The sequence below is a fragment of the Gekko japonicus genome, unplaced genomic scaffold, assembly GCF_001447785.1.
Source record: "Gekko japonicus isolate JY-2015 unplaced genomic scaffold, Gekko_japonicus_V1.1 scaffold336, whole genome shotgun sequence".
NCBI lineage: Eukaryota > Metazoa > Chordata > Lepidosauria > Squamata > Gekkonidae > Gekko > Gekko japonicus.
In genome coordinates this window covers 1,180,632-1,205,379 of record NW_015172014.1, presented here as the reverse complement: position 1 = coordinate 1,205,379, position 24,748 = coordinate 1,180,632, and the positions used below count along the sequence as shown (strand labels likewise).

General features: G+C 49.8%; 1 protein-coding gene and 1 long non-coding RNA gene across 2 annotated transcripts in view; both read right to left on the bottom strand.

The window, feature by feature from the left end:
* The window catches only part of LOC107118085 (phosphatidylinositol 4,5-bisphosphate 3-kinase catalytic subunit alpha isoform-like), a 31,478-nt gene extending 19,647 nt beyond the window's left edge, over nt 1-11,831 (bottom strand). Inside the window, exons 1-9 of the mRNA XM_015420325.1 lie at nt 11,754-11,831; nt 11,091-11,305; nt 8,793-9,051; nt 6,262-6,424; nt 5,924-6,133; nt 2,671-2,921; nt 1,308-1,550; nt 851-936; nt 154-259 (exon numbers count right to left, since the gene is read on the bottom strand). Coding sequence (XP_015275811.1) covers nt 154-259; nt 851-936; nt 1,308-1,550; nt 2,671-2,921; nt 5,924-6,133; nt 6,262-6,424; nt 8,793-8,981 — 1,248 coding nt within the window. The 5' untranslated portion in view covers nt 8,982-9,051; nt 11,091-11,305; nt 11,754-11,831. The remainder of the gene's footprint in view (nt 1-153; nt 260-850; nt 937-1,307; nt 1,551-2,670; nt 2,922-5,923; nt 6,134-6,261; nt 6,425-8,792; nt 9,052-11,090; nt 11,306-11,753) is intronic.
* Nucleotides 11,832-20,261: 8,430 nt separating this feature from the next.
* Nucleotides 20,262-21,330, bottom strand: LOC107118102. Its single transcript, XR_001482754.1, has 3 exons — nt 21,309-21,330; nt 20,517-20,580; nt 20,262-20,368 (listed from the first exon to the last, which is right to left on the bottom strand). It is a non-coding gene; the product is annotated as an uncharacterized LOC107118102 (long non-coding RNA).
* Nucleotides 21,331-24,748: the final 3,418 nt, after the last annotated feature.

Below are 24,748 nucleotides of genomic sequence, written 5' to 3'. Positions count from 1 at the left end.
TGCTTAGCATCCTACATGTGTTCAGAGGCGTTCTCTTTGCTAATTTTCATTCACTGGTTTCAGGGCTCAGCCTTGGCAGAGCAAATGGGCGCTGGGGCTCCACTGAAGCATCCCGGGAAGTAGACCCTCCCCCCATGCCCTGAGGGCGCTCACCTCCTTGGCCCCCTTCCGGCCTTTCACTGAGCAGATTGACACGCAGAGGCGGGCCGCTCGTGGTAAGTCAGTGAGATAGATGTCGTAGGAGAGCCACTCGTTCCACCTGCCGATAAAGAGAGTCATGCTGGAGTCAGCTCGGGAGGGGGGGGGTGCAGTCAGGGAGGTCCCTGCCCGTATTCCCTCTAAGCCGAGTTAGTGTAAGCTTGCTCAGTTTTTTAGCCTCTGGCATTCAAGTTCTGAGCGAGCGATTTCGCTACTGCATAAATTAGCTTGCTCCGGATCGGAGCCCTCCTCCCTGAGCTGAAACAAAAATCTGTGAGCTGAAGACTAAAAAAACTGTGTGTTAGCTCACACTAACTCAGCTTAGAGGGAACACTGGTCATAGCTCTATCAGGTATCAATAAAGGGAGCTTTTTGACTCTCAGCAGCTTAGACCTCCCAAATCTTGACTTTCGAAAGTTTTGGCTCTTGAAAGCCTACACCCCGAAAATCTGGCTGGTCTCTCCGTTGCTACTGGACTCCCACCCAGGCGTTCTACTGCAAACCAACATGGCTGCCCTCTGAAAGGATTCCTGAGAATAGTATTTGTAACATAGCTGGACACAGAACTCCCAGCACACAACTAGTTTGTCCCTCGGAGTCTCCCCTCATCCCTGCATCGCTGCCCACCGCCACTCTCCTCTATCTCAATTACCGAGGGTTGGAGCAGGGGACGCGCTGGGTGTTCACGTTGTCACAAAGGGGCTCCCCACCGTGGAAAATTCCTGTCCGGACATAGATCTACAAAGAGAGAGAGAAAGATGAGAACAAGCCTTGGGAGGGGGGGGGGTTTCCCCCCTGCTCTGTCACTGCTAGCCCCTTCTTCTCCCAGAAGACCTGGCAAGCTCCATGCTTCCCACAGAGAAAAGCCAGCCAAACTGGCAGCCGCCATGTTTCCACGGCCCCATCATTCTGGGCTGTTCGGACTTCTCAGAAGTTCTGGAAAAGGGACCCCAGCACTGAGGTCCAAGGGGAGTAGCGTGTATGAGGGAAAGTGGGTGGTCCAGGGAGCAGCAGATCAGGGGCAGGCACGGGCCTTGCCACAGGTATAACTCAGTCACATAGTACAAGGCCCATCACCCGCGCCCAGCTGGGCCTCCCTCCTGCCCAACCTTATCGATATCGCGGATGTTGACATTAACGTAGGTGGCACACAGGATCTTGATTCGCAGAAGGCTGTTGATAGACCAGAGTGACTTGGTGGGGACGTCTCCATTGACGTGCGAGGAAGGGGCCGAGCGGCGTGCGTAGGAGGGCAGCACGAACACGTTGGCCGGCAGCTGGCCATAGAGGCTCTCCTTGCTCATGAGCATCAGGTGGGGCAGGCGGCCAATGGCGATGCAGTTCCTCATGTACTGGAAGCAGGAGACACGGAAAAGCACACACTGTTGACAAAGTAGCTTGGCCTGCTACCCTATCTCACCGGCGCCTTCATTAAGCCCTCATTCATTTCAACGGCGACTCGGGAAGGAGATCCCCGAAAGCCAGTGGCAGAGGGGTCTGTGGGTCAGACTAGAATCTGGGAGACTCGGGAAGAAGAAGGAGGAGAGGTTGGATTTATACCCCGCCCTTCACTCGGAGTCTCAGAGTGGCTTACAAACTCCTTTCCCTTCCCCTCCCCACAACAGACACCCTGTGAGGTAGGTGGGGCTGAGAGAGCTCTTTCGAGAACTGCTCTTTCAATGACAGCTCTGACAGAACTATGGCTTGCCCAAGGTCATCCAGCAGCTGCAAGTGGAGGAGTGGGGAATCAGACCCAGTTCTCCCAGATTAGAGTCCGCGCACTTAACCACGACACCAAAGGAAAGGATGCCTGTTCTGATGTGATACTCACTGGGAGACAATGGGCCAGTCAGCCTAACCTACCTCACAGGGCTGTTGCAAAGATTAAAAAGGGGAAGACAGAGCTATGCATAGTAGCCTCATATCTTCGGAAGAATGGCTGGGAGTACATTGGACTAGACAAACAGAAGTGCAGCAGAAAAGGAGGACTTCTCGCTGAACGGGGTATTGGGGGGTGGTTCCCGTGACCAGATCCTTTCAAATCCTGCTCTGCGGCCATTAACAGTGCCTCTGGGCTGGTTAGTGAAGAGAGAGCAAGTCAACCACCCATCTGTCACCTGTCTACTGACCACCGACAACTGGCCTTTAACGCATTGTACCATCGGGCCAGAACTTTATAGCCAACTTCTGCTGTTCCAAGCTGTACCCACTGTTTTAATTGTTATGATGTTTTGTTGTGTTTTAATGTTTAATGTCTTAAACTGAAATTGTATTTACTTTAATGACGCTACCCGCCCTGAGCCTGCCTGCGGGATGGGCAGGCTATACATGCAAATAATAAATAAATAAAACCACCCTTGTGCGGCTGGTTCTGACGGGAGCCTGTGGATGTGTGTGGGGTGGTGTTTTCTCATGGGGAAAAGTAGGACTTGCAGGGAAGGTCACTCCTTCCGGGTGTCTAGGGCCCCTCACCTTGTACTGACTGAGCGGATATTTCTCGAGCAAATACTCGTCGCAGCCGCACACCTTCAGGAGGTACTTCCCCTGGTACTCCTGCACACACAGGCGCAGCTGCTCTGGCGACAGGTGCATGCTGCGGGTCTTCTTTCGGATGGCCTCGGCGATCACCTGCTCGGGCAGCGCATCGTGCGGCGTCTTGAGGGTATATTTCTGTTTGTCGTTGTTTGGAGACACAATAACCCAAATGGTCACTATGATCCGACCTTCAGGAGACGGAGGGGGGAAAGCAGGACAAGGAAGAGTCACTCGCGTGAGCCAGTCCCTCGTGTGCGGCGGAGAACACAATGGGGCTTCAGAAAGGCTGCCCAGGGGTGCTGATTTGTAATGATTTCATGTTTAGGTGTGTGTGTTTCTTTAAATGTTTAGTGTGACTGCAGTAATGTAAGCAGAGTGATAGAGGGAGATAAGTGTGATGCGATTGGCTGATGACTGAGAGTGTGGGAGGAGGGGTGTCTATGAGAGTGATTGAGTGTTCATGAAGAGACGAGTGTGGAGAGGCTTTTTTGTGAGAGTCTGTATGACAGAGAAAGCAGTGGGAGTTTAGCCTGTGTGGCTATATGAGAGAGAAAGTTCAGCCTGTGTGGCTATATATGAGAGAGATAAGCCTGTCAGAGTTGAGTTTTGGTGTATGGGAGACTGTGTGTGACACCAAGCCTTGTCAGTTATATTTTCTTTCTTCAACAACAGTTCAAAAACACCCAGAAACCTATTTTGTTCTTTTATAAATAAATCATTATTTCTTTAAACTTATCCCAGCATTCAGAACAGTCCTTCCTCAGGGCCACATAGTCCTCTGAAGCGCCCAGACACTGGGTCATTTTACCAAAATAGAGAGATTTGGAATTTTTAATTCCTGGTGGCAGCAGAAATCTACTAAGTTCATACACACAGAGTGTGTTTTAAAGGAGAAACAGTCTCCCCAATAAGCAGGACCTCACAGGCTTGGTAGCCCAGTGGCCTGGTCTTAGAGCTTTGAACGGCTTGCTCTATGACCTGGAGTGCCTGCTGGCAGCCACACAAGAGGCAGGGCTTTTTCTCCTACGGGGGCCATGGCTGTGACTGGCCTTTCCTCAGAGTCTCCTTTGACCAAACTTTTGGATGACATTAATCTTTAGGAGGAATTGGGTATGACCTGATTACTTTTAAAAAATGGCTTTTTAGGGGGTAATATTTTATGGTGGCTGTACCGTTGGCTTTGTTTTATTAATTTGTAACCCGATTCAGGCTTTGAGTGAAAGGTGCCTGAGAAATGTACCCAACAGCCATAAAAATAAATTGGAATAATCCCAAGGGTTTTTAGGAGGAAGGAACTCCAGGAAGGATACCCATAAAATAAGGAAGATATTGGTGCTTCCTTTCTGGCTTTCTAAGGGCCAAACTACGTTAGGGCTTTTAATGAACTGGATCTGGGTTTCCTGACCTCATCTTGGGTTCTCCACAGCCCCACAGCAGCTGCAGGGAATGGCTTCTGGAAAATACAGGAGAGCCCAAATGGGCTCAGAACTCTGCTAAGGGGGAAGAAAGAGCCTCTAACCCTCATTTTCTTCCAACCATCACAGCAAATATTTGAAAGCCCTGCTTTGTGACCACCTCCCTGTTCCTCCAAACCCTAGAGGGGGAGTGGGAGAATGTAGAACCTAAATACTTTTGCTTCCTAGACCGCTTTGATGTGCCAGACATCTTATCACCACTGAGAACTTTTAGTGTCCTTGAGTCTCACCTCATGCTGCCTTTGTCTCACATGTTGGGGGGATGGCACCGAAAGGGGGATGACTGGCAGTTACATATGGCGGGTGAAATCCCAGGGGGTGATTGGTTCTGAACCTTTTAGGGCCCTTGCTTGAACCCTGTATATCTATTGCTTTTGCACCTTTAACCTTAGTTCTCACACAGCCCATGTACAGGTGGAATCCTATCAATGTCTCAATAAATTTATCATTCTCCAGAGTGAATGTTGTTTGGAACTGATTTATCCGGGAGTCTAACAGGTTGCCATCCTTCAGGTGGGGCAACTGTAGAAAAACACCGTGTTAGAACAAAACACACAATACTATTATGCTACTGTGTCTTCATATACTTAAATACAATAGAGACCCTAGTGTATCTTAAAACCCCCATGGGGGAGGTGTTAGCTGGTGAACGGAAGGTTCGGCTCACAAGATCGAAAGCCTAGAAGATCTCTTAGGCATAAAGAAGCCTGTAATGGGCCGTTCCGGCCAGGTGGTGGCAGTATGGAGCTGCGACCTGAAGAGTCCTGGAGAGGAAGAGCTGATGTCATCCAGCCAAGCCAAGCCGAGTGGGAAAAATGCCGTCCGGATCACGTCTGACTTGCAACTGAACAAATCCCCGTTGGCTGCAAAACGTGTGCTATGTAAAGATTATGTGTGTTGTCCTCCCTTATCCCTATAAAGCATTGTTAGTCCCTTGTGAAATGAGTAACTGTAAATCGCTCAGAGCCAGCAGCTCTGCAAGGATTGAGCGATCAATAAATTGAAAGATTATTATTATTATTTATTCATTATAGTACAAAAACCTAAAGAACATTATAGATCTAGTAGAAAAGTCCACAGCTACAGAGACAGGTTCCAGTCCTGTAGACTATCTTGCTTTCTGATGAGAAACTGATGAGAAATGCAGCAGTCATCAATGATGAGAGATGCAGCAGGCTGTTATGCTTTCCGAAAAGAGATACAGCAAGCATCAAAGCAACACGCCTCACAGGCAAAAATTGCGTGTTTCGAGATATTCTTCTTCAGGCACAATTATTTTTTCTGGAACCAAAGGTCACAATGCTACAATGCACAAGTCAACAATTCTAGAGAAGGCTTCTCCAGTTCTCCAGGTACTAAAATGAATAAGACACACTAGGGTCTCTATTGTATTTAAGTATATGATTTAAGTCAATATATGAAGACACAGTAGCATAATAGTGTTGTGTGTTTTGTTCTAACAGGGTGTTTTTCTACGCTTGCTCAACCTTGCCGTGTTTCCCCTGTGTTTGTTGCTAATCCTTCAGGTGGGGCCAGGAGTTCTCCTGGAATTACAAGTGGCCTAACAGACAAAGATCAGTTTCCCTGGAGAAAATGGCTGCTCCAGAGGGTGGGCTGCAGAGGCTTCTTTTCCCCGGAAACCCCGCTTTCCCCAGGCTCCACCCTGCAAAACTCCAGCGCTTTCCCAACCCACAGCTTGCATCCCTAAAAGTTACCTTTGTCCAGTTTGCTGTAGACATGTTTGGGCAGCTCTGGACTGGACTCCACGTTGGGGGGGTAGACATACAAGGCCTGGCTTTGGGGCCCAACTGCCCCCCGTGTCTCCACGGCTTCGCGGCAAACAGAGAGGATATTTCTCCGGAATTCTTGCACCTCAGGGTCCTTGACGAGCTCAAATTCACAGATGGGCATCCCGATGGCAAACCCTGTGCCAAAGAAGATGGGTCAGAGGGACGGTCGCACAGATCCTCAGGCTTTCTCAATGCCACTGCCTCCCCCCTACCCCTGCAACCAGTTCGGCCGGGTCTAGTCTGGCCCTGGGGCTGAGACTCACCAATCTCCCGGTTCAAGATCTTCTCCTCTCGGTTACCCACTGGCTCGATGACCTTGAGGATGGGTTGGAAGAGGCGCAGATCACAGAGGCGCCGTGACTCATCGTAGAATTCTTCCCTCTCTGCTTCCTGAGTCACCCCCACAAAGATGTAGGAAGATTCGTCCTGGGTGTGTGTGTGAAAATGAAAGTGGTTGGGGATGCGGAGTCCTCAGGAGACCCCTTTCCCCACCCACAGAATCCAGGCTCCCTGCTCTAACTCACAACAGCCTCACCTCGCCCCGTCTTATCAGTGACGACGCAAGACTTTGACTCCTGCTCTGACCCTCTAGTTCGGGGTGGGTTGGTCCCTGACATTTCTGAGCTTGTGGGCACCCACAGGGGTTCTGACACAGGGTGGGGAGGGCAGCCACAAAATGACCTCCGTGGTCGGTGGAGCCACACACACAGAGGAAGCCCACGTGCAGGGGGCCAGTTAAAAAAAAAACACTGGAAAAGAAGAAGAAGAGGAGATTGGATTCATACCCCGCCCTTCACTACCCAAAGGAGTCTCAGTGGCTCACAAACTCCTTTCCCTTTCCCTCCCCACAACAGACACCCTGTGAGGTAGGCGGGGCTGAGAGAGCTCTGACAGAAACTGCCCTTTTTCAAGAACAGCTGTTCCAGAGCCAGGGCTCTTTTTGTAGCAGGAACTCCTTTGCATGTTAGGCGACACACCCCTAATGTAGCCAATCCTCCAAGAGCTCACAGTAGTCCCTGTAAGAAGAGCTCTGTAAGCTTTTGGAGGATTGGCTACATTAGGGGTGTGCTGCCTAACATGCAAAGGAGTTTCTGCTACAAAAAGAGCCCTGGAAAGTCATCCAGCAGGTGCAAGTGGAGGAGTGGGGAATCAAACCCGGTTCTCCCAGATTAGAGTCCGCTCACTTAGCCACTACACCAAACTGCCTCTGGAGAGGAAAAGAGACGGAACAAAGCCAGCACTGTGGCGGCTACTGCTGCCAGAATGACATCATTTTAATCTGTACAGCAAATCCTACCTCCAGTGGCCAATCAGAAGCCCTTTACTCTTTTCCAGTGTTTCCCATCTGGCCCCGCTCCCTTTCTAAAAACACTTGGCGAGTGCCAAGAAAGCTGCTGGGGGGCACCATGGTGCCCACTGGTACCGTGTTGAGGAACCCTGCTTTAGATTCTGCTCATACGCAGAGAACCCAGGCCTTCTGGTTCCCAGCCATTTTTGAACGAGGGCAAATTTTTCAGCAAAACCACCCAAATAATTGTATGAGCTGGCACAGTGAGGACAGTGCCAGTGTACATAAGAACATCAGAGAAGCCAACATTGGATCAGGCCAATGGCCCATCCAGTCTGACACTCTGTCACACAGGGCCCAAAACTACCAGGGGCCACCAGAAGGTCCAGCAGTGGGGCCACGACACTAGAAGTCCTCCCACTTTTGCCTCCCCGCCCAAGCACCAAGAATACGGAGCATCCCTTGCCCCAGCCTGAGACTTCCTATCTATACCTTGTGGCTCATAGCCACTGATGGACCTCTGCTCCATATATGTGTCTAGTTCCCTCTTGAAGCCATCCAGGCTTGTAGCTGCCACCACCTCCTGGGGCAGTGAATTCCGTGTGTTAATCCCTCTTTGGGTGAAGAATTACTTCCTTTTATCTGTTCTAGTTTGGTGTAGTGGTTAAGTGCGCGGACTCTAATCTGGGAGAACCGGGTTTGATTCCCCACTCCTCCACTTGCACCTGGCTGGATGACCTTGGGCAAGTCATAACTCTGGCACAGCTGTTCTTGAAAAAGAGCAGTTTCTGTCAAGAGTTCTCTCAGCCCCACCTACCTCACAGGGTGTCTGTTGTGGGGAGGGGAAGGGAAAGGAGACACCTTTGGGTAGTGAAGGGCGGGGTATAAATCCAATCTCTCCTCTTCTTCTCTTCTAGCCCGACTGCTCAGCAGTTTCATGGAGTGCCCACTAAGTTCTTGTATGGTGAGAAAGGGAGAAAATGACTTCTTTCTCTACCTGCTCTATCTTGTAAACCTCAATCATGTCACCCCTCGGCCGTCGTTTCTCCAAGCTAAAGATCCCCACGTGCTTTATTCTTTATTCCCTCTTTATTCGAGGGACTCGGCTCACTCCCAGCCGTTGGTGGTGGGGGAGGCAGCTGGCACAGCCTCCAGGGCCCGTGACGCTGCCTGTGGGTCCAGGCCAATCCCCTTCCGTGCTGGCCAAGATCAGGCGGCCGACAGCAGCACAGGAGGAGTCGACTGGTGATAAAGACACGTTGTGCCGGCTCTTTTTCTGCCCTGACCCGGGTGGCCCAGGCTAGCCCAGTCTGGTCAGATCTGGGAAGCTAAGCAGGGCCAGCCAGTGTTAGTAGTCGGATGGAAGACCTCCAAAGAAGCCCGGGGGTGCCAGGCGAAGTCAGTCGATTACCGAGTCTACCTAAGTCGGCTGCGACTTGACGGCCCTTTCCACCGCCACGTCTCCTCTTCTAACCCGCGGGAGTCCTTGGCCCTCCTTCGACTGACCTGCAGGAGGTGGAAGAGAGGGTATTTCCTGGCCTCCTTGAAAAGGTCATGCTTGATCCCCAGAAGAGTCGCTTCCCGCAGACATTCCAGGGTGACGATCATGCCGTTGGGTAGGCAGCAGTCCACCATGATCCGCGGGGGCATGAGGTGGAGCCCCCACAGCTCCCCGGACGAGGGCCGTGGCGGCATGGCTGCAACGGGACAGGAAGACCTGGCACGTTGCTAGAGACGCATCAGAGGACTAAAGCATAGTGTTCGCCTACAGGGGAGAAGGGAGAGGGGGAGAGAGAGGGGAGTTAGGGTCTGCTAGGAGACCAGAATTCAGCCATATGCCATCATGCCAGTGAGCTCTGCAGAAGTACCAGAGCATGGACGTTAGCCTCCCCAGGCCCCGCCCACTGACACCCCCTCCAACTTCCTATTGGTCACCCTAAGGGGATGACTGCAGAACAGGAACCAGGAAGTCACCGAGTTACTCACCAGCAGGGCTCTCTGCTGGCCACAGGGAGAAGTCCTCTTCAAGAGTCTCCGCTTGATCCAAGTTGCCCCATGCTGGGGGCTGCAACAAGCCCTTTTCTGTAGGACCCTCCCCCAGCCTGGTATTGCCCCAACAACCCAGCGCCAAACACAGCCCAGTGAACACAGTAACCTTTCATAACGGGTGCAATTCACAACTGGAAAAAGATCTCAGTTCTTAGGCTGGCCGGCCGGCCTCAAGCTTGTAATGCCAACAGCACGTTTACCATTAAAAAGACATAAAGGAGAAAGGGGGATTAAGTTTGCAATAAAGCCAGGCTACATAGGTAGATTTGGAAAAACTTAAGCTGTGTTTCCAGAACCCCGGGTTTTTGTTTTTTTCGAAGGCAGCTGGCTGTGGGGCCCTTCCGGGAAGCCCTCGTGGGTGGCACTCTGGTGAACTTCCACGGGCCAGAGAGACCTGAAGAAGCCAAAACAGACTCTCTGCTCTGCCTTCCTGTTTGAACTCAGCACACAGACATAACACAGAGCGAGAGGAATTTTCTTCCTTCTCATCGGCTTTGGGAAGCGCAGCAAGGTTGGCTCTGGTTGGGACTTAGAAGGGAGACCACTGAGGAAGCTCAGGGTTGCGACGCAGAGGCAAGCAATGGCAAACCACACCTCTGGACCTCTCTTGCCCTGGAAACTCTACAGGGGGGCCATAGATTGGCTGTGACCAGTGCTCCCTCTGAGCTGAGTGAGTGTGAGCCAGCTCACAGTTTTTTAGCCTCCGGCTCACACATTTTTGCCTTCGCTCAGGAAGGACGGCTCCAGGGCCAACTAATTTGTGCAGCAGCCCCATCGCTCGGTCACAACTTCCATGCCAGGAGCTCACAAAGTAGGATTCTTGCTCACAAAACTCCGCAGCTGAGAGGGAGCATTGGCTGTGACCTAACAGCCTTTTACACACACAGGAAGCTGTGGGGGACAGTGGGAAAAGACAGTCCCACCCCCAGTATTTATGTGCCTCTTGTGTTGCATTTGTGCAGCCCAGGGATCTCAGCAGGCCTACCAAGGGGGGCAAATCCCAGGGCCCGTGGTCACCCTGAGGGTCCCATGGAGCTGGGCAAGTCATGTGACTCGCTTGCCTACGGGAACCGGGTTGGGTCTTTGCCTGCGAGCCCTGGGTGGCTCCTGACAGCCCTGCCTCCAGGTGCTGCTCCCCTCCCAAGCAGTGCTCCCTCTCAGCTGAGTGAGTGCGAGCCAGCTCACAGCTTTTTAGCCTCCGGCTCACACATTTTTGCCTTCGCTCGGGAAAGACGGCTCCAGGGCCAACTAATTTAGGCAGTAGCCAAACGGCTCGCTCACCACTTTAATGGCCAGGAGCTCACAAAGTAGGATTTTTGCTCACAAGACTCCGCAGCTGAGAGGGAGCCTTGCTCCCAAGTAGTCATGACCTGCTTTGTGAGAAGGGCTTGGGGGACAGTCCAGTGGGAAGGCCTCCGGCACAAGCCCCACTGGAAAAACTGGGAGATCCTGCTCATTCCACTTAGATGGGAGCAGGGGAACTTCTCCTCGAAGCATGCCCATAGTCACTTAAAAAACAAACACACCGGCTTTGCAATAGAACCGAGGCAACGTCAGTTATCAACACTGGTGATGTAGTTTTAGGTCTGCTGACCTGACAAGCCTCCTAGCCCAAGACTCCCCCCCCCCCAGCCCAGGTTTTCCGCTGAACCCTTTTCGGTCTGCTCTGTCCCCAGTGGGATCTTTCCTCAGGAGGATGTGAAGGATCCCAGCCGTGTATGCGTCACTGCCGCCGCCCTCTCCCAAGCAGCTTACTCAAGAGCAAAGGATGAGCTGGGGCTGAAGAGGAGGCTCTTGGAAGCAGGAGCGCGCAGGCGGGGGGGGGGGTCTGCTTTGCTCCGATGCATTCACGGCCAGGCTTCCTCAGGAATGCGTCGTCGCAGGATTTCTGTCTGCCGTGCGCTGCCTCTCAGCAGTCCCCCTCCTGTGCCAACCGACCATCTTTCTCTCTGTCTGTCTGCAGTCAAAAACTGTGGCGAAACAAATGAATCGAAAAGATTCCGAATGCGAACTCAAGCCCCAAAGAGGTCTCGGAGACACGTCCCTCTCTGTAACAATGATGCCACCCTCCCGGGGCAAAGCCACTGGCTCTTCTGAACTCAGGGTTACGGTTCGGTGCATGCGATAGAGAAAGGAAAGGGGGGGGGGGAGAGAGAGAGAGAGCGATGGATGTGTTTGACGCATGGCTCGTGGATTTCGCAGTGGTCCCCTTTCCCCACTAAATCCCCCACCCCGAAATCTCCCTTCCCTCCCCAGCCGAATGAGTTCCCCGGGGACAGGCACCCCGATGGCTACTACTAGCCCAGACAATATAATCTGATAGCCTTTCCCTCCCCTCCCCCGAAACTTGTCCTGGTTACGCTTCCGTTTTCTCCCCGCCTGGAAAGGGGGTTTTGGTAACAAAAGAAAGCCACTTACGTGCCGCTGGATCCTGGAGTCACAAGGCTCCTTCTCGGTTTGCGGGAGGCAAGAGCTCTTCCTCCCCCTCCCCCCCCCACATTGAAGGATTCTTCTCCCACCCCTGCTGCTGCTGCCGCCGCCGCAAGCATCGGATCCCATTCCACCCCCCCACCCCCCAGCAGCCAGAGAGTGCCCTTGCTGCAAGCGGTGTATCCGGCATGGGAAAGCACGGATTTCCGTTGGATCCACGGCTTCTCACAGCTAGGAGGGGAGGGAGAGAAAAAACACAGTGTCTTTTCCTGCAACACCCAAATTCAAGCGAGCTGCACCAGCGAAGACATAACGCCCCCCCACCCACCCCGCACCATCCGGTGCCAAGCAGGAGGGGCACTGTTTGGAGATACGAGGGGCTTGGGTAAGGAAGGGGGGGGTCTTTGCAAAAGGGGGAGAAAGAATGCGGCGGCAATGCTGGCGGTCCGCCTCCTCTCCCACAGAAAAGAGCAGCGGCGGAGAAAATGGATTCATCGCTACTTGGGTAAATTGATAGAGACATTGACGCAAAAGAGGAGAGAGAGCCAGAGATTGGGGGGGGGGGAGTGTGACTCTGTGGAGCCTTTGGAGAGTCTAATTAGGAAGTGGAACCGTCCAGCTCTAGCTGGCACAGCCATCCTGGGAGTCGTGGGACCCTGGAGAGAGGAGGGTCTAGCGCTCCGAGTTGGGGGGGGAGGATGGCGCATCAGGCAGGGACTGCGGACCCTGGGCCTCCCTCCGCTACAAAGCTCACTGGGCAAACTCAGATCAGTCCCCTGCGCTAATCCTGATTTTATTTTAAACTTTTGTTAGTCACCTTCCTTATGGAGCCCGAGGAGGCTTACAATAAAATTGTCTTCGGCTGCCTGCTAATGGTGGAAAGTGAGGGGGGCCAGGCGCACCTGTGAAGCTGGCACCCTAACCGTGGGCGCTGGGACCAAAAAGGCCCTCCTCTCTCATGTGGCCACTAAACAAGCTTCTTTGGTTGCTGGATCAAGACTGGGTCGCCGTGTCGGTCCGTCTGTAGCAGTAGAAAAGAGCCAGAGTCCCAGGAGCACCTTCAATACTAACAACATTGGCGGCAGGGGAGGCGCTCTTATGACACCGAACGCAGTGTTCCCTCTAAGCTGAGTTAGTGTGAGCTAGCTCACAGTTTTTTAACCTCCGGCTCACACCTTTTTGTCTTAGCTCAGGAAGGATGGCTCCAGAGCAAACTAATTGATGCAGTAACCAAATCGCTGGCTCACAACTTTAATGCCAGTAGCTCACAAAGTAGAATTTTTGCTCACAAGACTCTACAGCTTAGAGGGAACATTGCACCGAAGGTATCTGAAGAAGTGAGCAGTGACTCAGGAAAGTTCCTACCCCACTACAAATTTTGTTAGTCTTTCAGGTGCCACTGGACTCTGGCTCTTTCCTACTGCTTTGATTGGTGGGACCATCACCCTGGGCCCCACCCTGTTACCTCAATTTCAGGGCAGCAATGTATGGGAGACGATGGTCCTTCAGATCATCCGTCTTGCGGATTGGTTGTGAGGATGAAATGGGGTGAGTGGCAGGGCAGCTTCAAGGCCTGTTGTCGCCCCAAGCACAGTGGCCCTGGCCAGGTCCGAGCCTTAGCCGGTGTCACTGGGGCCCCAGTCGCCACTGCTGCAGGCCACGTGGGTCATCTCCCACGGCGCCAATGGTAGAGAGCATGTCCAGACCCTGTCGATGTGCTAGTGTCGTTCCAAGTGGTCGCTGGGGTGCCTTGGCCAAAGAACTGGCCCTGTTGGAGAAGTGGAAATGTGTGCTGCCCTGGGCTTTTAGGAGGAAGTATGGAATCAAATGGGTCTAGGAGTGTCCCTGGGTTCCAGTCCACCCTGCTCACACAACCTTTGGTGAGCTTTGCCCTCATTTTCACCTTCTGGTGTCACAGGATCCAGTCTCACCAAATTACAAGGGCAACTTCAGGAAGAAGCAGTTTCAAGGGGAGCAAAAATAAAGCTGGACCCTTTTTGGGGATGATGCTTTATAATTTTTTTTATTCCAGTGCCTCAGTTGTGATGGTTAGTAGCTGCTGCTGAGGTCCAGCCCTGCTGGATTGGACCCAAAATCCTTCTAGCCCTGTATCCTGTTTCTAACAGAGGACAGCCAGATCTTTCCAGGAAACCCAGAAGCAAGGCATGCCAGCAACAGCCTTACCCCGCCTTTTGTCCTCATAGCAGGTGTAAACTGTAGATGTAGACTGCCTCTGTACATGGAGGTTCTACTTGGTCATGGTGGCTGAGAACCATTAATAGTCCTCTCCTCCTTCATGACTTTATCAAATTACTGTAAAAGCCATCAAAGCAGTGGCTGTTATCACTTTGTGTGGCTGTGAATTGTCTGAATGCACACCAGAAATTACGGGTAAGGACTTGCTGTCCCAGCGCAAGACTTCTTTGCATGTTCATGGAAACTAATGGTTGATTGACAAACACACCCCCCCCCCCCCACTCCCCCGAACTCCTTTGCAATGACTGGATGAATATTTGTCAGAGATGCTTTAGACTGGACCTGCATTGGGCAGGGGTTTAGACTAGATGGTCTGTATGACCCCTTCCAACACTATGATTCTGTGACTACCAAAGAATTACACAACTTTAAGGGATGACAACGAAGATAACCAAAATTGGTACAGATTTTCTATTCCTTGGCTTAATCACCAAACAAAAAGGAGACTCCAACCAAGAAATCAAGAGACTAAGACTTGAAAGGAGCTAGAAAAGAACCTTACGTGTACAGATGTGTTCCTGGAAACAAAGATCAAAATAATTCATACTATAGTATTCTCTAATCTCTATTACCATGTATGGATGTGAAAGTCGGACAATGAAGAAAGGTGTCAGGGAAAAAACTGAATTGTTTGAAATGTGGTGTTGGAGGAGAATTTGAGGGACCACCAAAAAGACAAACCCATGGGTTTGATCAAATCCAATGAGGCCTGAATTCTCCCTAAAAGCTAAAATAACTAAACTGAGGCTACTGTACTTTGGTCACATCAGGAGAACATAAGACTCGCTGAAGAAGACACTTTCGGTCTTTAGGAGACAGTCAAAGACAGTTCTGTTTAGGACTCTTATCTGACTAATTTAATTAGTATTTTATTTATTGGCAGTTCTAATTGGAGATTTGAAACTGTGGCCGTGTGCATTTTTTATGATTGTTATTTTAGCTGCATTGTATGCTGCCCTAAATTCCACAAGGTAGAAATTCCACAAGATAACAAATGTTTCAAATAAATGATGCTTGGAAAAGATGGATGAAGCCGGCAGGAAAAGAGGAAGATCCAACATGAGATGGATGGCCTCGATAATCAAAGCCAAGGCCCTCAGTTTGCAAGGCCTGAGCAGGGCGGTTAATGATAGGGTGTTCTGGAGGCTGTTCATTTATAGGGTTGCCATTCGTCGGGAGTGATTTGACGGGCACCTAAGCAAACCAAGAAGGCTATGGGGGAAGGCTGCCCTCTCCCTCGGATCCTGTAGAGCATCCAGCCCCCAAACAAATACTCATCGCTGTGTGAACAATGCTTTCTGGGTAGACTGACCTCATTCAAGCTACAGACCACAAAAATGAACATTTCTCAACCTCCAGAGCAGGGCAACGGACCATTCGTCTGCGATTTTCAAGCCTGTGGAAGCCAGATGCTGAGTCAACCCCCAAAAATGCTCCCTCAATCTCAAGCAATTTGGAATGTTTCTTTAAAAAAGGAAGCAAGCAAGAAAGAAAGAAATGTGGGGGGAAATTCCTGGCCTGACTTTTTGTTTTCACAAATCTATAGTCCTTTCATGTCTCACTAATTTATTCAACAATTCCAGATGAGTAGCTGTATCAGTCCACTGATTACTCATCGTAAATTTATCCAGAATATTAAAACATAGTAAAAAATTAAAAACAACAACACATAAGTATAGCAGACAAGGCATGCCCTGTTAGGTACTCTTCAGTTCTAGCACTCTGCGTGATTGTGTCCAGCCATGTATTAAATTGCTATGAACTGCATGCCAATTTCCTATCGATAGGCTGTGGTGCTCATAGGACTGGAAGCCAGGAAATGGAGATTTTTCTATTCCTGTCTCTGTCTTGGATGACCTTGGGCAAAAAGCCACTTCCCCCAGCATTGTGATTTGCGTCTTCCTCCTCCCTTCTCAAACAAACCCTTCCAAGGGCATGAGGCAGCTGGACTGAGACAGAAGGATGGTGAAGCCTGCAAGAGCTAACTCCTCAGGTCAAGATCCAGGCAGTCTCTTCCAGAAGGCAGTAGCCGGCTAGAAGCAAAGTCCAGAGGAAGCCACACCAGAGGAAGCGGGAATGATCCGCCCACCTTCTCATTCATCTGTCACTCCACCCCATAATGCCGGCACGCCCTGAGTGAGAAGCTGTACCCCAGGCCAGAGCCAATTTAACTGAAAGGGACTGATAAACTAATCCCTAGAGAACATTAAAACCAAATCGTAATTCCCTACAAACGGTGTGTGCTCTGCAGTCACACAATTCAAATTCTGCCATACCCAATAATTAGAATAAATTAGGCATATTAAGCATATAAATTACTCTTTTTTAAAAATTACAAGCAAAAATTGTTTTGCTTTTTGATACATGTTTTTTAAAACTTTTTAAAAAATGAAATGACGGGGAGAGTAAGAAAAAGGAAGAGAATCAAGATAGCATCAGCCTGTTCTAAGAAGTTATGAAGACTGGAAACATGTTTGGCATTTTGAAAACGAGGGCTGAGGGGCTGAGGACTGTAGCCATGCTGACCGCTTTGTTGGCACCTCTCAGACTCTTCCTTTTATCCCTTCCTTGAAATGGGAATGAGGAACCCTTGTCTGTCCGGGCAGGAAGGGAGAACTGTACCAGTAGTTTAATCTTTTAGATCCAGGGACCCTATAATTAGGTGGTGGTAGGGGAATAAGGAAAACTAATGTACAGCAATTGTTCAAGATAAGGCTCAGTACCTACCTGGACCCCGTAAACCACATGTAGGTTCTAGAACTTTCTACCAGCTGTTAAGTGACTGTTGACGGCAAGTTCTGAGCCTTGGACATGGGTCCACAATAAAAGAAAGAGGTTATGAGTATCTTATTAAAAGTACTAATCTCTTAATTCACCCCAGATTCAAAAGCTTTCCTGGAACTTCTAGCTGAATGTTCCTTGGTGGTGGAAAGTGCCGTCCAGTCACAGTCCGACTTATGGGGACCAGTGTTCCCTCTAAGCTGAGTTAGTGTGAGCCAGCTCACAGTTTTTTAGCCTGCAGCTCACAGATTTTTGTCTGAGCTCAGGAAGGATGGCTCCAGAGCAAACTAATTTATGCAGGAGCCAAATTGCTTGCTCACAACTTTAAGGTCAGGAGCTCACAAAGTGGAATTTTTGCTCACAAGACTCCACAGCTTAGAGGGAACATTGATGGGGACCCCAGCGGGTTTTCAGAACAGAAGACATTCAGAGGGGTCTGCCATGGCCTGTCTCTGCCATAGTGACCCTGGTATTCCTTGATGGACTCCCTCACAAATACTGACCAGGATTGACTCTGCTTAGCTTCTGAGATCTGATGAGATCAGGGTAGCCTGGACCATCCGGGTCATAGGGGATATTCCTTAGGACAGTCCATTCAGTGACAGACTCTCTTTCTCGTGGGCTATGGAAGAGGTTGATAGGAATGTTCTGATGAGGTTGGTGAGGGGTCAGTGTAAGTGGGGAGGGCAGGCAGAGTGGGAGAAACTGTATCTCAGAGGAAAGGTGCTTTCTTTGTCTGTTCCCCTTTCCTGCAATTCAGGGTGGCTGTTCTGTAAACAAAAATAACCTCTGTTCTTCTCTTGCACCTTGACAATCCTATGCCACTATTTATTTATTTATCTAATTCAATTTATATCCCTTCCTCCCTGCCAAGGCAGGCTCAGGGCGGCTTACATTGTTAAAATACATTAAAGCACAAATTATAAATTATAAATCAGCTACGACTTGATGGCCCTTTCCACCGCTACCACCACCTTTACAGTAAACACAACTGCGCCCTCTGCTGACTAATAAAGGAACAGGGAGGAAATGCCCTTCACTGAAATCCAGAACTGTTCAGTTCACCCTCACATTCTTTGAATGAGGCACAGAATCCTCTGAGCGTTCTCAATGGAGCTGAAAGAGGTATACTTGGCTGCCACAACTATCTGAGGGAGTTTTTGTGGAGAGGATGTGAAATGAAACAGAAGCAATGTTCCCTCTAAGCTGTGGAGTCCCGTGAGCAAAAACTCTACTTTGTGAGCTCCTGGCATTAAAAGTTGTGAGCAAGCAATTTGGCTCCTGCATAAATTAGTTTGCTCTGGAGCTGTCTTTCCTGAGCCAAGGCAAAAATGTGTGAGCCGGAGGCTAAAAACCTGTGTTCATGGCTCACACCGACTCAGCTTAGAGGGAACACTGGCGGGGACCCCCAACATTTTTGAGCCTGTCGTTACCTCTGGAATTCTGCTACATTATGGTGGCTGCAGCCATGAAATGGCTGCCAGAAAATGGCTGCGGCAGGAGGTGGAGCCAGCCACAAAAACAGCTCCTGCAGCTGACCTTCTTCAGTTCCACAGTTGAAGGTCCTCGTGCTGTGGGGGGCAGCTGCTGCCAAAACAAGGTTTTCAAAAATCTGCACAGCCAGACAGATTTCCAGTGGCCAATCAGAAGCCTTCCTTTGAACCCCCCTTGGCCCCACCCACTTTCTAAAAACACCTGGCAGGCCACAGGAAAGGTGTCGGTGGACGCCACGGGTGTCCACGGGAACCACTCTGGAGACCCCTGGAAGGCAGTAGGGTCCCTCTAATAGGACTGAGTGTCTGTGATGCAAAGGCTCATTCACGGTCCGCCAAAAGCAGTACAGCAAGAGTCTATGAAAAATTCTAACCTGACCTTTCCGATAAGCAAAGCTGTTCACAAGCTGTCTTCAGAGTTTCCCCACAGATTTCCCAGTCCAAATATGTTATCGTCTTCCTTGCTAGCAGGAGCCTAAAAATCCACGACATGTTTGTAAGAGTGACCCTGACCAATTCTTCTAGGCGAGGGGGGGGGGGAGATGCCTGCTGACCCCCAAGTGGTTTCTTTTTGATCAGTGTGTGTACAAATGCGCAGCCAGACCATTCGCATACACGCTGATGCAGGGAGCGCTGACTCTTGAAAGCGCACACACCCAAAATCTTGTTGGCCTCCAAGGGGCTACGGGACTCTTATCTAGGTGTTCTACTGCAGATCAACACAGGCACCCCTCTGAAACGGCAGACGCACACCGCATCAGAGTTTGGTCAGAACTAAATGATCCAGAAACTCCCACTTAAGTCCAGAAGAAGACTTTAATAAAAGTTAAACCAAACTATAGCTAAACAATTTCATTTCGCCAAAAAGCCGTACATGTTGAATGTGAACATTTGCCAACATGAACTATTACTGCAAAACCACCTCCAGAAAAGGCCCGTATTGCGATGCTGTTTTGCCTGGATTTTCTTTTGGACCAAGGCTGAAGCAAGAATCCCTCTGTCATGTTTATGGCTCTGCTTGCAAGTTCCCTGTTTAATCAAGAAACGGGAGAGACATGTTCTGCTGCCACGTTTAGAACAAGTCGGGTTTAAGATTAAACTCAAGTAAACTCAAGTAAATCTGTATTGGCATCTTCCAGTTTTGTTTGCCCTGCTCAATGATGGCAAGGGAGAAATAATCCATCCTTTCAAAAGGCTACATCCCTTCAAAGCACTACTCTTCGGACACAGCCAAGGAGAAGTCTTCAGGAGAGTAATTTTTCTCCTCAGCAAAGACAGTCATTTCCTGGCTGCCAAAAATTTCCTCTTCTTCATCTCCAAACGCCCTCAACTCATACAGCTCCTCATGGCTCACAGTGACCTTATTCAACACCAGATCATTTTCTGCCACCTGAGTGGTTTCAGCCTTGTTCAAACTACCCTTCTCACTGGGATGACCAGATGGCAATAAATTAGCACTGCTGCTGTCTGTGCAGGAACTGGGCTGTTTGGCTTCAGCATCCTTACACCTTGGCACAACAAACGGCATCTTAGGACCTTGAGAGGAACACAAAAACCAATGATGACTTTCCCCCTTGGACCACACGGTCACCCTGTGTGGCACAGCAATATCCTCTCCTGCTGCATAATCCCAGTCCCTTCCGCGGCCTTCTCTCAGCAATGCTAAATGAACTTTAAATAATCATGTGAACCATAAAAATGCTTCAGAACTTGGGGTTCCATCCCCAGTTGTGACTCAGAAAGTACTTTCTGGGCCCACTTGTGTATCTTTGCCTTTGTGCACCAACTGAGCAGGCCCTGGGGCTTAAGAAAGCTTCTGGCACAATAAATATGCTAGTCTTTAAGGTGTCTTTCACTAACTGCAACAGACTAACTCAGTTACCCTGCTGGAAACAGTGTCTCTTCGGCACTAAACAGAACAAGCCTCTCATGTACACAAGTCCTTACCTTTCACATCGTCCTGATGCTCCCTTGCTTTGGACTCAGCTACAGCTTTGGAGGGCACTGCCTTCCTTCGACTCCTCTTTGATAAAGGGGAACTGCTTTCAGCTTTCAGCACGCTTTTTTTGGCCCCTGCATCAACAAGTTGGAGCTATTGGTTTTATTTCTGTACAAGTCTCGCGCTCAGAGTTGTGGAAAAAATGGGAAACTGCAGGCTAGAATGGGCTGGGGTGGAAATTACTTCATGGAGAGGGGTAGCTTCCTGGGCCAAAACACTCACTTTTCACACAGGTTTTCTTCTTAAGCTTTCCATCGGGTCTCACCACTGGTGTCCCAAGAAGAACCTAGAATACAGATACTGCTGGTTAATCAGGTAGCACAAATACCACCCAACTACACAGATAACTGGAGCTGCGGTGGTGGCTCAAGTGGTTAAGATGCTGAACTGCAGGCTGTGGAAGGTCGGTAGTTCAGCAGTTCGAGACCCGAGTGTGCCGCATGATGGAGTGAGCTCCCGTCTCTAGTTCCAGCTCCTGCCAACCCAGCAGTTCGAAAGCAAGAAATTGCAAGTAGATAAATAGGTACCACTTCAGTGGGAAGGTAACAGCGCTCCGTGTGCCTTGGTGTTTAGTCATGCCGGCCACATGACCACGGAAATGTCTTCGGACAGCGCTGGCTCTTTGGCTTTGAAACGGAGATGAGCACCGCAACCCTAGAGTCGGATTCGAGTGGCTTTCGAGCAAGGGAAACCTTTACCTTTTTACACAGATAACTTCCACAGAAACACTTCCCTAATAACCACATGAGGGCCTTCAGGTAGTCAAATGGAAAAGAGAATCAGTCATCCCCAAGAAGCTCCTCTCACAAACATATGAAACACCATTATGATGAGATTATCGAGTTCAGAAGTCTCTACTCTGACTAGCAATGGCTCTCCAGTGTCTCAGGCAGAAGTCTTACACATCACCTACTACCTGATCCTTTAAAAAGAAAAATAAAACTGGAAATGACAGGGGTTGAGTCTTGGAGCTTCCGTGTGCAAAGCAGATGGCCCTTTCCCACATCCTCAAACCTGGTCTTGAGTTTTAGTTGACGTCACAGGGCTTGCCTTCCTGCCACCTGGATCTTGAATCTTCTTGGCACGAGGATGCCAGGTAAGGCCGTCAAGACCTTCAACGCAAAAAAGAACAGGGATTCTGTAAGGGACATTCTGGGAGCCTCCCGGCTTCTCTGACAACATTCAGGCTTTGGGCTGCCCACACCACTCCAAGCAACAAAGCCAAAATACCTTTGCAGTCTTTCTCTCTGAATCGGCTGCAGAATCCAAACATTCTTATTCTCTCCTGGTGCAGTAAAGGGGAAGAGTAAGATAGGTACTGATATATTGCTACGAAAAAGTGGGGGGAAACCTGGACTGGTTGCAGTCCAAAATAAGAAGTATCTAGACCCAGACTCAATCTGTCTGCCTCATCCATTCAGCTACAGCCGCCAAACACTGCCTCAGATCAGGGGCGGCAGGGATGGACTGTATGTGAACAGAAATGCAGAGCTGGGTGTTATCAGTATAATGTGATGCTGCTGCACTCCAAAACCACACGTACATCTGTCTCCCCCAGTGACTTCATACCAATTTTAAAGAGGATAACAACATAAGAGAAGCCAATGTTGGATCAGGCCAATGGCCCGTCCAGTCCAACACTGTGTCACACAGGGGCCAAAAATACCAGGTGCCATCAGGAGGTCCAGCAGTGGGGCTGGGACACTAGAAGCCCTCCCACTGTTGCCCCCTCCCCCAGCACCAAGAATACAGAGCATTCCTTGTCCCAGACTGAGAGTTCCTATCTATACCTTGTGGATAATAGCCACCGATGGACCTCTGCTCCATATGTTTATCTAATCTCCTCTTGAAGCTGTCCATGCTTGTAGCCGCCACCACCTCTTGTGGCAGTGAATTCCATGTGTTATACTGTGGATCTCTACACTCTAGCTTCCTAAAGGCTGAGGTGGCATCACCTCTGTGTCCATTTGGACAAAAGGGAATGAAACTGATGGAGAGCCAGATCTGATATCTGAATGGAGTACTGTTAGAATCCTTCACAATTGAGTTTCCTCATCATGCAACAGGAGGTTGCTCACCATTTCCCCTGTTTAACATTTTAAAATAGAAGTAAGTGTTTTGTCATGGGTACTCTAAAAATTAAAAACCAAACAAAGGTGCCGTCTGGGAATGCGCTTCCTCCACTCATTTAAATGGGGTTTGCATAGCCCCCCTCCCCAGCCTCACAGAAACAGGGCTCTGGGGCAAGTGATGCTCTGTCTTCTTGGTGCTTGGGGGGGGGCAACAATGGGAGGGCTTCTAATGTCCTGGCCCCACTGCTGGACCTCCTGATGGCACTGGTATTTCTGGCCACTGTGTGACAGAGTGTTGGACTGGATGGGCCTTTGGCCTGATCCAACATTGGCGTCTCTTATGTTCTTATGTTCTTACTTCTTTACATAATGAATGATTAAAATGTGGAATTTGCCTCCAGAAGATGTAGTGATGGCCACAGGTACAGACAGCTTTAAAAGGGGATTAGACAGATTCATGAAGGACAGGTCTATCAGTGGCTACTAGCCGCTCAAGGGAATCTCCACATTTAGAGACAGTAAACCTCAGGATACCAGAGCCAGGAGGCAAGATCAGGGAAAGGCTTTGGCCTCTGTGCCCTGTTGTTGGCCCTCCAGAGAAACTGGTTGGCTGCTGTGTGAGACAGGATGCTGGACTAGATGGACCCTCACTGGTCTGATCCAGCAGGGGTCTTATGTTCTTATGAAGCAGCTCTGGACAGCAGTTCAGCATTTTGCCAGCAGTTTTACTGGGAGGATTCCTCCATACATCCTAAAAGCTTCCCAGTTACAGAACTCCAAAAAAAGGCCAAAGGATAATATTTACAAATGTGAAAGGCCGCCCACTGTCCTACCGGGATGCTTATTTGCTCTGCTTCTTTTGCCATCTTTTGAGCCCTTTCCAGATTCTTCCTGTCACCTTTGATCTTGGGCTTGGCCTGAAAGACAAAGCATAAGACACATTGAAAGGACCCTTTGATTTAGGAACTGGGGCTGGCCTGCTGTTCCTCTCAGTCCTTCCAGCCCCCAAACAAAAATCACTGCCTTTTTTGTGTGTGGCTGTTCACAGGTATGTGTATACTGCAAACAGGTACAGGTTTAACTATCTTCACTTCCCCAACAGAACTCTAGGAACTCTAGTTCTGTGAAGCACACAGGGAATTATGCCAGGTTTGTCTGCACATTCAGAAGCCAGCTAGGTGCAATGTGTGTTTAAACCCAGTTCTGCCACAATCACATAGAAGGGCAATCATGTATGCATGTGACTGTTTTTAACTACAAAGGGTACCTGGCCCTGTCCCCCCCCCCCCGCACACCACTTATCTCCCTGCAGTCCCTCACCAGGAAACTTCTTTTCTGTTCATTGTGCTCTGATATCAGAATAGGCTGGGAGAAAAGTGCATGGGGGGAAGTAAAGGGGCAGGTGTTGGAAGGGGTTTGCACTCTTCACCTATGTGCCCCTTTTGTTGTTGAACTTGGGGTGGGGGAACCCTTTCCCATGTGACTAGGGGAAATCGCAGTTTAAACACACAGATCTGGAGGGCAGTAGGGCTTTAAAATGTATGCATCATATAGGGATATCAGCCTCTAGGTGGGACCTGGGGATCCCCCGGAATTACAGCTCATCTCTGGACTACAGGGATCAGTTCCCCTGGGGAAAACAGATGCTTTGGAGGGTGGACTCTGTGGCACTGTACCCCACTGAGGTCCCTATCCTCTACCCCCACATCTCCAGGAGTTTCCCAACCTAGATCTGGCAACCCTACACCACCATCCTCTGCTGATGGCCGGGGGGGGGGGACCCAGTAACCCTAAATGTAGCTGTAATGTAATGTCAGCAGTCTTTCCCAATTACAAAATACAACACTGGTGGGACAATAGATGGGAAGAGGAGGAAGAGCTCAGTGCCCTGAATGCAGTCCAAAGAGAGTTGGCATGGAGGGAGGGGGAGGGATAGGGAACTGAACAAAACAAAGTCCTCCTTCAGTTACTAGGACCTCTCTGTCCCAGAGACACACACACACACACACCCTCCCTCCCTCACTTCCCAGCTCTGCCAGGAGGCCATGCCTTCGCTATCCCCACCTATTTTGTGTAACCTTCTACTGGTTTATGTTTGCTGTCAAAAGGTATCACCTGCCAGTTGGGCTTCTTTCAGTACCCACAACCTCCTGTTGCCTGGTTACCAATCAGGTCATCTTCTGTTGCAATTAGCAACCACAAACAAAAGCCCCTTTACCAGACAATTGTCCTCTGCATTTGGTTCACCAAAGTTTCTCAGCATAGAAGCGGAGATCCAAGCCCGGGATACAGAGTCACCGAAAAATGTCACGTGGTATTTGGACTGCAATGGGAAATAAAATAGACCGTATTTGGCTGCTGTGGATGACCTTAATCCAGCAT